The sequence below is a fragment of the Barbus barbus genome, assembly GCF_936440315.1.
Source record: "Barbus barbus genome assembly, chromosome: 21".
Taxonomy (NCBI): domain Eukaryota; kingdom Metazoa; phylum Chordata; class Actinopteri; order Cypriniformes; family Cyprinidae; genus Barbus; species Barbus barbus.
The window spans coordinates 27,115,688-27,130,011 of NC_136749.1; the positions used below are offsets into that span (position 1 = coordinate 27,115,688).

Below are 14,324 nucleotides of genomic sequence, written 5' to 3' on the forward strand. Positions count from 1 at the left end.
GATCTTTGCAAACCTCTTTGGCTTGAGCTCATTTGTTAAACGGACACAAATACAAACAAAACCAAATTACTAGAACTGTCCACAAACAGTCGTTCGATTCATTCACAAGTTAGTTAGAGCAATAATAGAGCGACTGTTTCACTTTAAATAAAATTCATTTTTATCAAAAATATAATTCAATTTGCAAGATAAAAAAAAATGTAAGAAGCATTGATTTATTAAAGTACCACGTCAAAGACTGTTTATCAATTAAATTAATAATTATGTTGTTCCCACTTTTACTTACTACACTTTAAATATGAATTATTCTTGAAAGTTCAATGTATTACTGCCATATAACTGTACAACCAAACATTATTTCTTAATACAAGCATAACAAATTTTAATGATTAAATATTGAGTAACACTACTTTTAATGCGATACAGGGGGGTAATATGCGATGAAAGTGTGACAGCTGCCCCGTAACAAAACTTAAATATTATGATCAGTGTTTCTTGTACAAAAACGTGGTAGGTAGACTTTTAGTAGATTTGAATGTTTATTAAAAAAAATGATGAGGGCTCCCAGTCTTGCAACACTATTTGAGATCTTTCAGCAATCTAAATGAGCACCCTGTATCATCACAAGTTTATTAAGAGACTGTACAATACAAATGAAAAATAAAATTAAAAATACAGAGACGCAGAACAAAAATTGCTTTGGACTCGTGTCCTAACAGCTGAAATACTGTACAGCAGAGGTGAGCTTACAGACAAACATGTTGAAACCTCTCTATCATGAGCACGACCGTTCCTGACTGTCCATGAATTAAGACACCCGTCTGCTGAGTATTCTAAGAAACATACAAAAAATATTACGTTAGCTGTCTTGATGTAGGTATACATATTTATATATTTATATATAAAAATAACTGAAATAACATTAATGAAGTTATAGGAGGTGCTCAAAGGATATTGACTAGACAGACATTATACTTTGGAAACACTTCTGCAATAAGAGAAAAACAAAATTATAAGCCAAATAATACGTTTGCGTCCCCGGATGTCACTTGTGCATTTACAGTTGTAGAATTTGGCCACGTTACATGGGATTCTTCAGGTTCATCGAGGGAAAATAGAGCACAGTCACATTTTTTCTTTGAAAAAAAAAAACGCACTTCTGTTATAGAGGGCCATGTTATTTAGTTAACGAGTAAACGATTTATCACCAAAATATAGTTCGACAGTTAGACATTTTTCAAATATAACTGTAGACATCAGCTGGTAAGTGAATTCAGTATATATTTTGTTTAGATTGGTATAGACTGAGTTTCACAAAGGTAAACGCTTTAGCGGAAGTCCACGAACAGCTTGAACGCCTTCGTCAGACCGCAAGGACAGCTCTGAGTCTGAAGGCTACACAGATATCAGATCAGGGGGATTGGCGAATGAGAACAACCCGGTCATCATTAATGATTTTTAAAAGATCTTCCCTTTCTTCTTATTCTTTTCCAAAGTCCTGTTGGGGAGAAAAAAAACAAACAAAAAAAAACAATAATAAAAAAAACTGCTCTCTATTTTAGAAATTCAGAGGGGTAATTTTTGTAAAAAATATTATATATCATTTAATTTAAAAATATATAAATCAGTCGGATCACATACATTTTCTGCTGCTCCAGGATACGCTGCTGGGTTTCCCAGGTGGATCTCTCGTCCTCAAACTGACGTCGTCTCTCCTCCAGCTCCTTATGCTGAGCCTCCAGGTTCTTCTTCATCTGCTCATGACGCCGCTGCAACTGCACGGGTCACAGAAAATAAGAGGCCATGCGCCATTATTGCCCATCAAATCAAGCACACAAAAGCAGACAGCTGACACAGAAGTTTGGAAAGCATTTTGAACTTGAATGTTAGTTTTTATTAATATTATGAAAGAGTTTTTACATTTTCTGTTTTATTGTCATTTTAGTTCAAGTTTTCTTAAAACGTTTGTATAGTTTAATATGTCTGTATAGTTTGTGTTTCATTAATTTTTTTTTTAATGTCTGTATAATTTCTATTAATTTTTAGTAAATTTATTAGCTTTTATTTCAAATATGTCTGTAGTTTTAATTTTATTTCAATTATTTTAGTACATCAATTTAAACTAAATAAAAATGAGAAGTTTTGCCTTGGAAAATAGCTGAAATAAAATAAGTTTATTTAATTCAATTTTTATTTGATTTCAGTTCAAGTTCCTTTTATTCAAGTAACGAGAGGTTTTATGGTTTAAGTTTTAGTTAACTATAATAGCTCTGGTGTGGAAATACGCATTTAGTAGATATAAAGGAAAATACCATTAAATATCATTGTGTTAATTTTGCAAAAACAGTGTGTAAACATGACATGTTTATTTTTATCTATATTCTCAATGTTTTATTTGCATTAAACATTTTGAATCTAAAAAGGCTATGTGGTCCAAACAAGGATTCTAAACAAAACAAAACTAAACCTATTGCCAGCAAATATATCAAGATTATATTATACTATTAAAATATAATATACTGAAATATTGGGATATAATAATCACCCAATTCATTTTAGGACACGCTGAGGAATTGTGTTGTCAGTACCTCTGCCTCTGAATCTTTCAGCTTCTGGATCTTCTCCTTGACTTTCATCTCAAACACCTGCTCCATCTCCATCTCCATCTTCTTCATTTTGGCCACATGCTCCCTTCTCTCCTCCTCCATCTGGGCAATGGGGCTCCTAGAATTGACACATGCCATTTACAATCATGAGAGCACATCCCATAGATTCCCCTAGAGCAATGCATCCCTGTGCATCTTCACAAGACTAGAGGTGGAGGAAAGGTAGACCAAGAAAGCCCTCGTTGCCCACTCCTTATCACAAAGATGAGCTCAAGGGGACACCCGTGACCAATCACTTCCACAAAACACCTCAGGCAACTAAATGCTCACGGCTTACCATGGCCAGTCTTGCTAAGGCAGAAAAAAAGGAAGGAAGAACATCAAACGAACAAACATCCTGGTTCTCCAGGAACCTGAAAGCTGTTAATGGCCAAAGCATTTATGCTGATCAGAGTTAGAGAGCAGCGCAGGAAAGCTGCAAAGAGGTACGGCAGGAACATATGCAAAGATGGTGGGAATCTTTAGAGACCTCATGATACCATGTTGATTCAGTCCAAAATGATTCATCCATGATGCATCTCATTCAGGGTTATTAATGTTAACTAAAACTGAAATTAAAACTAACACCATAAAAAAAAAATCATTACTTGAAATAGAAGGGAAAAAAACAACAACTTATTTTATTTCAGCTAGTTGCTGAAGCATAGTTTTTTTTTTTTGTTGAACTAAACTAAAACTGAAAAAATTAATAACATTAAATAAAAAGTACATTAAAATTAAAATACATAAATGTATATAATTTAATAAATATTAGTGATTAATTATTTAAGTAATTCAAAATATAAATCAAAACTAAAATAGTATGTAATTAAATATCATAAAATAACACTGATCTCAATTTTGGAACTGCAAAACAGAAGATCGTATTCATGAAATATGAGCAGAACGAATTTGAATTGAATGCAACCATTGTTGCGAATCAAAATCTGAGGAAAAACTGCAATGCAATGTGAATCAATTTTTTCTCCCGCTCATAGACAAACAGTAGGACATACTCCTAGATATTTCACATGGAACTGGTGGAAAAAGAAGGAGACAACAGACACCGCAAGACACCGTTCCCAGAGGAAGAGAGGATCCGTACAACACAGGGATTTGGAAAAATGTAAATGACCACTTACATGCCTTCAACCGAGTCAACTCTAAAAGACAAAAACACACACACTTAGCATGCTACAAATCATACTGTGCACTGAAGAGCAAAATAATGTGTCAACAGAAAGCAGATGAGAGGAAAGACTAGTCTGGATTATAATGCTTTTAATGTGGTTTCCTGCAAACGTTATTTTAGGTTAGAGGTGACTGTCAACTATTTGGAAGCTGCATGGCGTGACCACAAACGTGTCCGTGAGCGTGTGCTCATGCATATGTGCACACATGCTTATGTTAAGAGTCAGTCTTCTTAAATTAAGGCTTAGCGAGCACAGCAAACTGTGAAGGGATATCTTGATATAAACCTCCTCAAATGAGAGAAATGTACTGACAGAAAATATTTTTAAGCCATCAGGTTAAATCAAAGTAGACCCCATTTACTTTGTTAAACCCCTTCCTGTTTTTCATTATATGTTAGATTACATAGTACACGTTATTATATTTTATTATCCCTGCTCAACACCCACCTGACTCCATTCTGTAACGGCCACTTCACACAATTCAATCAGTTCCTAATGGATCAAATAAAGTGCTGCCCTACATTTTCTCCCAGTGAATATCCTGTTTGACTTGCAAACTGCATTTTATGTTGACTTAAAAAAAAAAAAAGTAGTAGGCCAGCCACACATGCAAGTATGGTTTACAGTGTGCTCTGCAGTATACCATCCCACAGGAAATGATGGAACAAAGTGTCACAATGCTGTTGGACAACTGAGCATCACTTACATACATTGATCTAAACCCTTCTTTAAAAATGCTATATTTAACAAATGTGCAGCATTATAGTTAATAGGTTCAAGTTAATTTCAGTATAAGTTTTAGCGTGTTTGTCATTTCAACTGTATAAAGTTTTTCATAAGTGTAAACACTTATATGACACTACTAATAATCAGACGGCTGTTTAAATTCATAAACGCAACACCACAGATGTGGAGTGACGCATGCCAGGAACACATTGTTGTTTGAGTGTTATAATTTACATTCACACATTGTGACGCAATGAGGTCAGAGTCGAGCGTTTTTTAAGCATCTGAGATAAGGCGGAATGTAACCCTGCATATAACTGATGCTACCTGCCATCTTACATTATTCCAGGCATTTCCGCTCACACTTATAGTGTATAAACATCACAAATCTCAGGACAAACCATGCAGGCCTTTGTCATTTGACATGAAGTGTATGTTCTAGCATCAAGTAGAGAGAACTATTTATTTACTATCCGTGATATGATACTAAATGTAACTTACTTGGTGAGCTGGCCTTTGGTTTTGTTGTTGTCCATTCCATTACATGTAACAGCCGCGAGCTTCCTGCTTCTGTAGTTCTCATAATGGACGTTATTTGTTACATCCTTGAGGTCCTGCATGTGGGTTCTGACGCAAAACAAGGTAAACACGTGCATTTTTATACACTGGCTCAACAAAGCCATGCTTTAAATATGAGTGTCTTTACAATCGATATATAAAATATCAACTCAAGTGGCATTTTTGTTGAAGAAAAATAGCAGAAGCACACATTTTAAGCAATGCATTTGACAAAAGTTGCTCGTGGTCAAATTGCTAAAGTGGAGTCTCATTTACTCTCTAAAAGCTATTGCTTGTTTAATTCCACAAGACTCAGTGCCAAACTCAGAGTATTTTGACTTGCAGTGGCTGTTTGTACCTGATGAGCATATTCCTTAAGAGTGTGAAATCACAGTGATCTCCATTCTCAACTGTGGAGAAAGAAAAGATAATCAGATTTTAAACAAAAAAGCTATTATTCAAATGTCATTTATAGCTGGTAACTGCAAGATAAAGACTTTAGAAAAATTCACAAAGACTGACCTCACAAACAGTAATTTCTAGCAGATGTAATAATTTTTTTAGAGCATATAATCGCATTCATGAACAACTAAAATACTGTTCAAAATTTTGGGGTTAGTGAGATTTTTTTTAATATTCAGAAATACAGTAAAATCAATATTATTACAATTTAAAATAACTGTTTACTATTGGAATTTATTTAAAAATGTAATGTATTCCTGTGATGCAAAGCTGAATTTTCCTGCTTTAATTTCTTAATATTACAGGTTTTCCATGCCAGTGTGAACCTGTTATTTTCATATTCTAAAATGAACTGATCCTGCATAATACCATGCATAGTTATTTATGTTAGCTGCTCGACCAAAACGATTACAGGTTTGTGATTAAGACTGCAACTCTAAACAATTTAGATGCATTTGAGTGTCAAAGGCATTTCCAGTGCATTTACCTTCTGCCACTCCCCATGGGTACTGCCTTCCTCTAACCTTCTTGCCATTCACCTCGATGATAGTGTTGCTTCCGACCACAGCCAGGGGCAACCGATCCTTGAGAGAGAGAGAGAGAGAGAGAGAGAGAGAGAGAGAGAGAGGGAGGCTCAAGGATGGCTGTGTACAAGGAATCTGTCTGCTAAAGCAACACGCAAAGCTTGGCAGACTTTCAGTGTGCAGCCACCTGGTGAACCACATGTACTGTCCACCTCCACAGAAACCGATCCAGAACTTTATCACTATGTTACACTTCATTCTCCTATATGAACAGCATTTAAAAGGGGACAGATCATAGAAAACAGGATATTTCTTACTTTTGCTTTTGAAATAGAAAGTACAATACAAAGTGTTTAAAGTACAAACACAAAAGTATAAAGCGTAACACAAAAATCCTCCATCAGAACATTTAATGAAAGCTCTCAGAAACGACTCGTTCAAAAACAGTCACGTTTACGATATCACAGCACATAAATATAAAACTGCAAAAACAGTCAGTTTAATTCCGTTGGTCATGTTTTTGTTGGGAAATATGCACATTATACAAATGTAGAACTCTTACTTTGATTTTTTTCACAATCTTGTTTTCCTCCTCATCATCTGTCTCTGGAAACTCGTAGATTTTGATCTTGTGCTCCAGGATTTCTCGCATAATCTAAAGAAACATAAAAACGACTGTAAAAATCACTCTCTGTCATTTCTTTCGGGCCCAGCACACAACCTCCAGAGGATCGCCAAGAGCGATTGTTTAGGGTTGAGGAACATCCTCTGTTTATTTATTTGTGGATGTGCTCAAATCTTTTCATCTGATCTTTCCTGTCTAGGCGGTAATGCTGCACTCCTGCTCATGGTTCCTGCAGAGATAATACTCTGACAGATGGCAAAGCGCTCAAGACACACATGGTGCCGGAGGCTTGAACTCCTGCTGTCTCTTCTTGCCTTTTTCTTAATCAGGAGGGTAAACGGACAGGACTTAGCACACGAGAGCTGGAAGCTACAGCCGGCTGACCTGTTTCTTGAACTGTTGGCACTCTTCAGGTGTCAGGGTATCTGCTTTGGCAATCAGTGGGATGATGTTGACCTTCTCATGCAACCGTTTCATAAACTCGATGTCCAAAGGTTTCAGTCTGGTGGAAAAACATACAACACGACACCATGATAATGATCACAGTTCTCTCAATAGCTTTTTAAAGGTTTTTGCAAATGCAAGAATCAGCGATACTACAGTTCATACTTAAGGTTAGGGGGTTTGAACTTTTGCACAGTTAAAACTACCACTCACATCTGCTAAAGATAAGGTAATAATGTAGTTTGGAAGTCCAACTAAATTTGGACTTCTAAACTACAATGATAGAATCTCTGACGATCCACATTTTAAGAAAATACAAGTATTTAAAATATATATTAAAAAAAATATTAAATAACCAATAAATCTAATACGTAGTTTATTTTATTTCAGAGAAATGCATTATTATTGTAATTATTTATTGAACATTGGTGACTTTTGGAATATTACTTGAAATATTGCTGTTTTGAATATTGTTTTATAAAAGAAAAAAAAAAGTCACTAGTGGTCGTGTGTTGTTCTTTTACTGCTAAATTGTTTCCGTTTTGAATCATAGGCAACAACACCCATACTATTTACTTTCTTCCAAGCTTCAGTTCTGATAATCATCGTGACTGCACAAGACTGAATAGAGCGACATGTTCCTGCATCTTCACTGCCACTGCACACAGATCCGCTATTGTCTGAGAATAGCTGCTTACAGTAACACATTCATTCTAATGTTTTCACTGACTAAGAGGAAAATTTCAATGACCTCAACTCCGGTTTGTCAATGAAATCTATTATCAGACATCTTAGCAGAAAAAAAAAAAAAAAAACTCACAAACATAAAGGGAAAACTGAATGAACTGAAGTATGTTAAATGAAAAAAAAAAATAAAAAATAGGTATAGGTTTGTATACAACCATCCTGTTTTATGCACACCATTATAAAATTATTGATACAATTTTTTTAATGTTTTTGAAAGACGTCTCTCACACTTAAAAAGACTGCATTTATTTGCTAAAAAGTCAAAATCAGTAATATTGTGAAATAGTATTACAATTTAAAAGAACTGTTTTCTATTTGAATATATTTTAAAATGTAATTTATTCCTGAGATGCAAAGCTAAATTTTCAGCATCATTACTCCAGTCTTCAGTGTCACACGATCCTTCAGAAATTATTCTAATATGCTTATTTGCTGCTCAAGAAACATTTCTTAATAATATCAATGTTGAAAACAGTTGTGCTGCTTAATATTTTTGTGATACAGCTTTTTTTCTGGATTCATTTATTTGAAATACAATCTTTTTTTGTAACAATATAAGTCTTCAATGTCATTTCTGGTCCCTTTAATGCATATTGTACCTTTCCTACCTCAAGTTGTAGGGTTTAATTAAAAAAAACCGAATAAACTCTGAATGATGTGACTTATACACAGAAACTACTTTAATTAGTGATGCTAAATGGGAGGTCAACATATCTTTGGCAAGTTTTCTCCTTTTATTAAGAGATTTTAATGAATAATGAACAGCAAGAAAGCAGAAGGACAGGACTCCGATCGCTCACCCATGTCCTGAGGGTGCGATGAAATACAGGCAGCAGTGCACTCTGCTGTCCGGCATCTGCCGTCTGTTCACACGCGACTCTGCGTTCAGATAATCCTCAAATTTACTGTCGATGTGATCAATGACCGGCTGCCAGCTGGAGCAGAAAACACACAGGAGATTCAGGTCACGCTTTCGGTTTAAAGCAACACCACACAATCACATAGCCATCTAATTATATCAAGCAACCTGCTATTAAACCATGCTGTGATAATTATATCTGGCAATCCACCAAACACACTAAAATCGTTCTCACCAGTTGCTGTTGTCCACAGCGTCTCCAAATCCTGGAGTGTCCACTATCGTGAGCAGAAGTTGAACGCCTCCCTCCTTCATCAACACTTTGGACTGCTCCACCTGTGGATAACAGACCAACTGAATTACTATTTCTACATAGAGGCCCTCAACATATGCTCTAGTAAATACTAAATAAGTAAGACCTCACGAATGGCTGGTGTAAACACTAGTAGCTACTGTCTGCTTGGTCACTTTTGTTTACATATCACTAGGTATTAGTGGAGTGTGATGCAAAGACAATTATCATAAAGCTGAAATGTTGTGTAAAGCTTTGGACTCAGTCACTCTAAACTAGGGCTACAAGTACAAACATGCAGGACATTGCATAGCTATTACTGAAGTATTACTTAAGTATGCTCGAGAAGCCAGAAGTATAGTGGGATAGGAACTTGGAAATGTGTGACTGGAGTTATGATCTAAAAACCTTTATAAAGCGTTATAAAGCGTTTCCCATTTTCTGGTCCCAGTGCACAACTGAGAAGGAACAAGCAGCATCTATCGACATTTAGGAAACAAATCTTCACTCTATATACCTGAACGGTTTTCTTGATTCTATGTGAAGGTCCAGGATATTCTCCAGAGTACATATCCGTCAGGAACAGAGAATTTATCAGCGTGGACTTTCCCAACCCTGACTCTCCTGAAAAAAAAGGACAGAAAATACAGAGAAACGTGAGGTTAAAATTAGACCTGAATTCAGTACAACATCCTATAAAAAATACATTTACTGAAGGAAAAACCACTGCTTCCAAGAGAGCAAAAGAATAAGGTTTGAGTTTACGGCATCAGTAAGATATTTGTATTATTATAATTATTATTATAATATTTATTAAATTAATGCAATTTGAAAAAAAATTGTGAAAGTACAGACATTTACATTGTTACAAAATATTTATGATCTTTTGAACTTTATATTCATCAAATTCAAGCATTACAGTTTCAACAAAAATATTAAGGAGTTGTTTTCAACATTGTTTACAATAGTGACAGGAATAGATTACATTTTAAAACATTTCTGATCAGAAAAGTTATTTTAAATTGCAATATTTCAAACTTTTTCTTTTTTTTGATCAAATAAATGCAGCCTTGATGAGAATAAGAGACTTCATTCAAAAACATTGATTTAATAAATGTATAAAATCAGTATACAATCAGGATTAGAGTCTAGAGACTAGAGATTATTTCAGTGCAGATGGAATGCAAGGACATGCCCTGTGTGAACTTCCCCTAAATGTATTACGTCAATGCTGGAGGGAACAGCTTTTTTTGCATCCAGTCTCAGAACCCCATGGGAGAACAGTGGAATTAACCTCACAAGCAGCTTTTTGGCAGTTCTTTAGTAAATCCGTTAATGGCCAAGAAGTGACTAAGTGAACTTCATTCTAAATTCTTACCGCTAATTGTTTTGGAAATTCAAATGACCAACTCAATACCTCTCCAGCGCTGTGATGATGCGTCATTATTATGCGTTTAGTATTAGTGTGAATACAGAGCGCAAGCAGCGGGACTGAACTACTAGAGTGACGGATAAGCGCGGGATGAAGGTTAGAACTAAGAGAGCGCAGCATTCATCTGTGCGGTCTCATGCAGTGAGGTCAGCACATTAACTAGAGTAAATTGCTTCTGGCAGGGCAAGTGGCTGGCACCATTACAGACTTGGCTCTTTTCCATACCCAAACACTAACACAAGAACAACTGGGTAAAGTCCACCCGCACAGCACAGCCAATTTGTATTACAAATCAGCATGAGAAAGCACTATAAAACTTCATTAACTACATTAAAATCAGTTAAATGTTGGGATACTATGTGACGTAACAGTTTAAACAGTCTATCAAAGTCTTACCAAAGACAATATTTTGCAGCTGTAAAGACCACAAATAATGTCTTGAACATGCCTTTCACTTGCGACTGAAAATAACTCAAGCACGCACAACCACGAGTCCCCGGGTCAGATTCATAAACGCAGGGGATGTCGGGTACAAAACCGCAGCTCGCACGCAAAGCCAAAGCAAACACAGCTCCGTAAGCTTTCAGAGCAAATTCCAGCAAAAACAAGACAGATCCAGTATCACCGCAAACCTGATTAAATGCAAAAGATTCAACTTCAAATCTACGCCTTCAAAAATGTCAGCCATTTAGGTGTTCTTTACTGAAAATTCTCTTTGCATTTTTCAAGATGAACAGGATGTGAAATCACTGCCATTCAACCCTTGCTTCCTGTGTGGCTATCCAAACAGCGTTTAGACCAAATGTCAAGAATGTAGTCTCAAATTGGAAAACATTCAAAACTAGACAGGAAGCTCCTCAAGTGGTCATAATGACTGCAGCACACACTGAATCCATCACAAGCAATGTGTCGCTAACTTAGTTACACGTTGAGCATAGTTTGGTATTTGCAAGCCGCATACCGAAGGTTACAAAGCAGATCAAAATCAATACATTCAAAGAATGCGTTTCCTTACCCACAACCATCAGAGTGAACTCAAAGCCCCGCTTCACAGACTTTCTGTACACTTGGTTGGGGAGGCTTGCAAAGCCCACGTATCCCTCCAGATTCTTCTGCTGCTGAAAAGAGACAGAAAAACACTTTTTTTGATCAGAGAAACTTGCTGGTATATGCTCACAGTTAATAACACACGATTGCACTCTCAAGTAAGCAAATAGAAGGTGATCATGTGCTATTCGCCCTGTATTAGCTATACTTACTGCTGTGTATTTGAATCCCAGAAATGCATGGTATTGGTGGAGGGAGATGGGGAGCAAAATGAAGACATCAGAAGAGATGTTTTGCATGTCCAAAGTTCAGCATACAACAGCATTTTTGGACAAAGAGGGAGAGAAAAAAAGCACAAAAATGTGAGACATATACACATGCTTGAAATTGCTTTGGCAAGTAAAAAAAAAAAAAAAAAGGTTTAAGCTGAACTGATAGAGAGAAAGTCAGAGGCTCAATGATGTAAGTGACTCAAATAAAAAATATACAAAGAATAAAGTTTATCTAGGAGAGCAGTTTTCAAAAACTGGGGTTTGCAAGGGAGTTTCAGGGGGTCAAGTGCAAAACTTTACGTAAAAAAAAAAAAAGTGTCCAAAAAGTACAAATAAAGTAATTAATTTAAATAAAATAAATACAATAATTTGGCTAAAATAAATTAAGGATTTAAATTAATAATACACTTATTCAACAGTACAGTACTAACAGTAGAAAAAAATTTAACAAACAAAATAGAAATATTCCAAACAATATTTTGTGCATATATTTATAATTTCAAAGTTCTTTATACATTAAACTATTTAGCTGCCTTTTAGCATGGGCTGTGTTGCATCAGGATGATCATATTTGGGGTCCGTGGCATGTAAAAATAAAAAAATTACAGAAAACCACCAATCTAGGAAAAACTCCATATGGCAACACATGTGGAATATTCCTCACATTAAGTCACAAAAAAAAGAGGAACAAATATAAAATGATGTTTTTAATGACAGGTTTATATCAGAGAGATACTAAAATGTTGCATGCTTGGAGTGACATAATGAACTGCATTTACATTTCTCATGATCCTAAAAACACTTCCATCTAAGGACTTATGCATGAAATTAGTTTTACAGACAACTGTGCCAACATATGAATTCTGTATTTATGAGATTTAGAAAAAAGCATGACTACATTGAAGAAGCTCAAATAGCTTTGATTTGCGTAATATTTTTGGTCAATACATAATTCCCACTGATGACTAAAATGTGGTTAACAGAAATAATAAAGACTGTATAGGTGTGTCCAAAATCTGACTAAAGCTGCGTGCATGAATCTTGAAATGACAGCAAAATGCGAAACGATTACGATTTCTGATAATGGCCTGAGAGCTGAAGTACTGGAAAGTCAAACAAAAGCAAATATTTTGTACATAAACCACACAAGTGTCAAGATGGTTTTAAAATGTGCGCCCATATCATGCTGATTAATGTGTGGCACTACATGAGAAGTGATGGTGCAGAATATGAGATGCTTGAAAGCACAAAACAAAAACATGTGGTTACACTCGGCTGCATCTTTTAATGTCACCAGCATCATTTATTCTGCATGATAACTTGGTTTCTTTAAGCTATAAATCTCATGACAGCCCTTTACAGGATTACTTTAATTAGTCTGAGTGATGTACAAACCTCAGGCACTGAGAATATGCAATGAGAAGCCAAACAGATCAGAAGTGACACTAATATAAAGCCAAATATTAAAGGCACACACCAGGAGTCACAGCAGGTGAAGTTGTTTAAAACAGATCTGTCTACAGGATGTGAGAGCCTGACCACAGTTTTAGAGCATGTCTGAGTGACAGACAGCATCTGGTTTGATGTGAAGGAATTAACTGAAGGAAATAACATTTTAAAGCACTTCTATCTGCTTTTATTTACCAAACTAGATGAATTAGATGTAGATTTATATAACAACATTGAATTTTGTTTTCAAACATGTTAGCACGTCTAGTATCCACCTAAACAACATCTCATAGAGATTGCAGGACATATTTAAACTAAACTCCAAAAATGTTTAAATATTAAATATGTAATCAAGATGTAGAAATTAAATAGTTGTATTATTCCAGCAGCTGTGTGATTAGCTGCTAACCTACATTAGCTTGCTTGTGTTCAAAAAATGAGCATTACTGCAAATTATGTGCCTGTTATATTTTATAACACTTTTAAAAACGAGTGTATTTGGTTAATATTGATTAAATTCTAACGAACGTAACCCGTTTTTCGCTCTTGAATGACTCACGAGAGGAAAAAAAAACTGACAGGAAATGCCTCGCGCGCTATCACTAACCTAAATAACAGTAAAAACACTAGCGAGCGTCGGTTTAAACCACCGAAATGCTTCGACTAGACCCAAAAGACACGTAAACATTACCGAGACTCAAACGGCGATGTTTGGTGTATGGTATATCGTAAAAGTGAGCAGAACTTACCCATCATATTAATGTTCAAGTGCCGCTTTAGAAACCGACCGTTCTTTGGCAGCCCTTGATACCACTTCCGCAAAACTCAGCTACGCTAGCGGCGTAACAACCGTTCACATGAATGGCGTATGATTACGTAAAGTACGTGACTCAACTTTGGTGAATAGCCAGGCATATAAATAAATCTCGCGATATTAAGTACGCAAGCACACGCAGATCAGAAAGAAAGATAAATAATTTAAATCTTTCTCCCTAATTACCCAATTTATTATTTCTGAAATGTTCAGCATTTAAAGAGGTCTTTATGTT

At 35.6% G+C, this 14,324-nt stretch overlaps 1 protein-coding gene across 2 annotated transcripts; it reads right to left on the minus strand.

Annotated features, from left to right (window-relative positions):
• Positions 1 to 363: 363 nt before the first annotated feature.
• On the minus strand, positions 364 to 14,108 carry LOC306887614 (septin-7-like). Of its 2 annotated transcripts, XM_079445491.1 has the most exons (14): positions 14,025 to 14,108; positions 11,523 to 11,625; positions 9,593 to 9,699; positions 9,019 to 9,119; positions 8,725 to 8,859; positions 7,118 to 7,235; positions 6,671 to 6,763; positions 6,072 to 6,168; positions 5,481 to 5,532; positions 5,066 to 5,191; positions 3,788 to 3,808; positions 2,589 to 2,724; positions 1,642 to 1,775; positions 364 to 1,498 (listed from the first exon to the last, which is right to left on the minus strand). In XM_079445491.1, the coding sequence occupies exons 2-14, from the start codon at positions 11,530 to 11,532 to the stop codon at positions 1,459 to 1,461; spliced, it is 1,170 nt and encodes a 389-aa protein (XP_079301617.1). In that variant the 5' UTR covers positions 11,533 to 11,625; positions 14,025 to 14,108; the 3' UTR covers positions 364 to 1,458. The 2 variants fall into 2 exon arrangements, with proteins under 2 accessions (XP_079301617.1, XP_079301618.1); XM_079445492.1 differs by lacking the exon at positions 3,788 to 3,808 and having other exon boundaries at positions 14,025 to 14,106.
• Between the last annotated feature and the right edge of the window lie 216 nt (positions 14,109 to 14,324).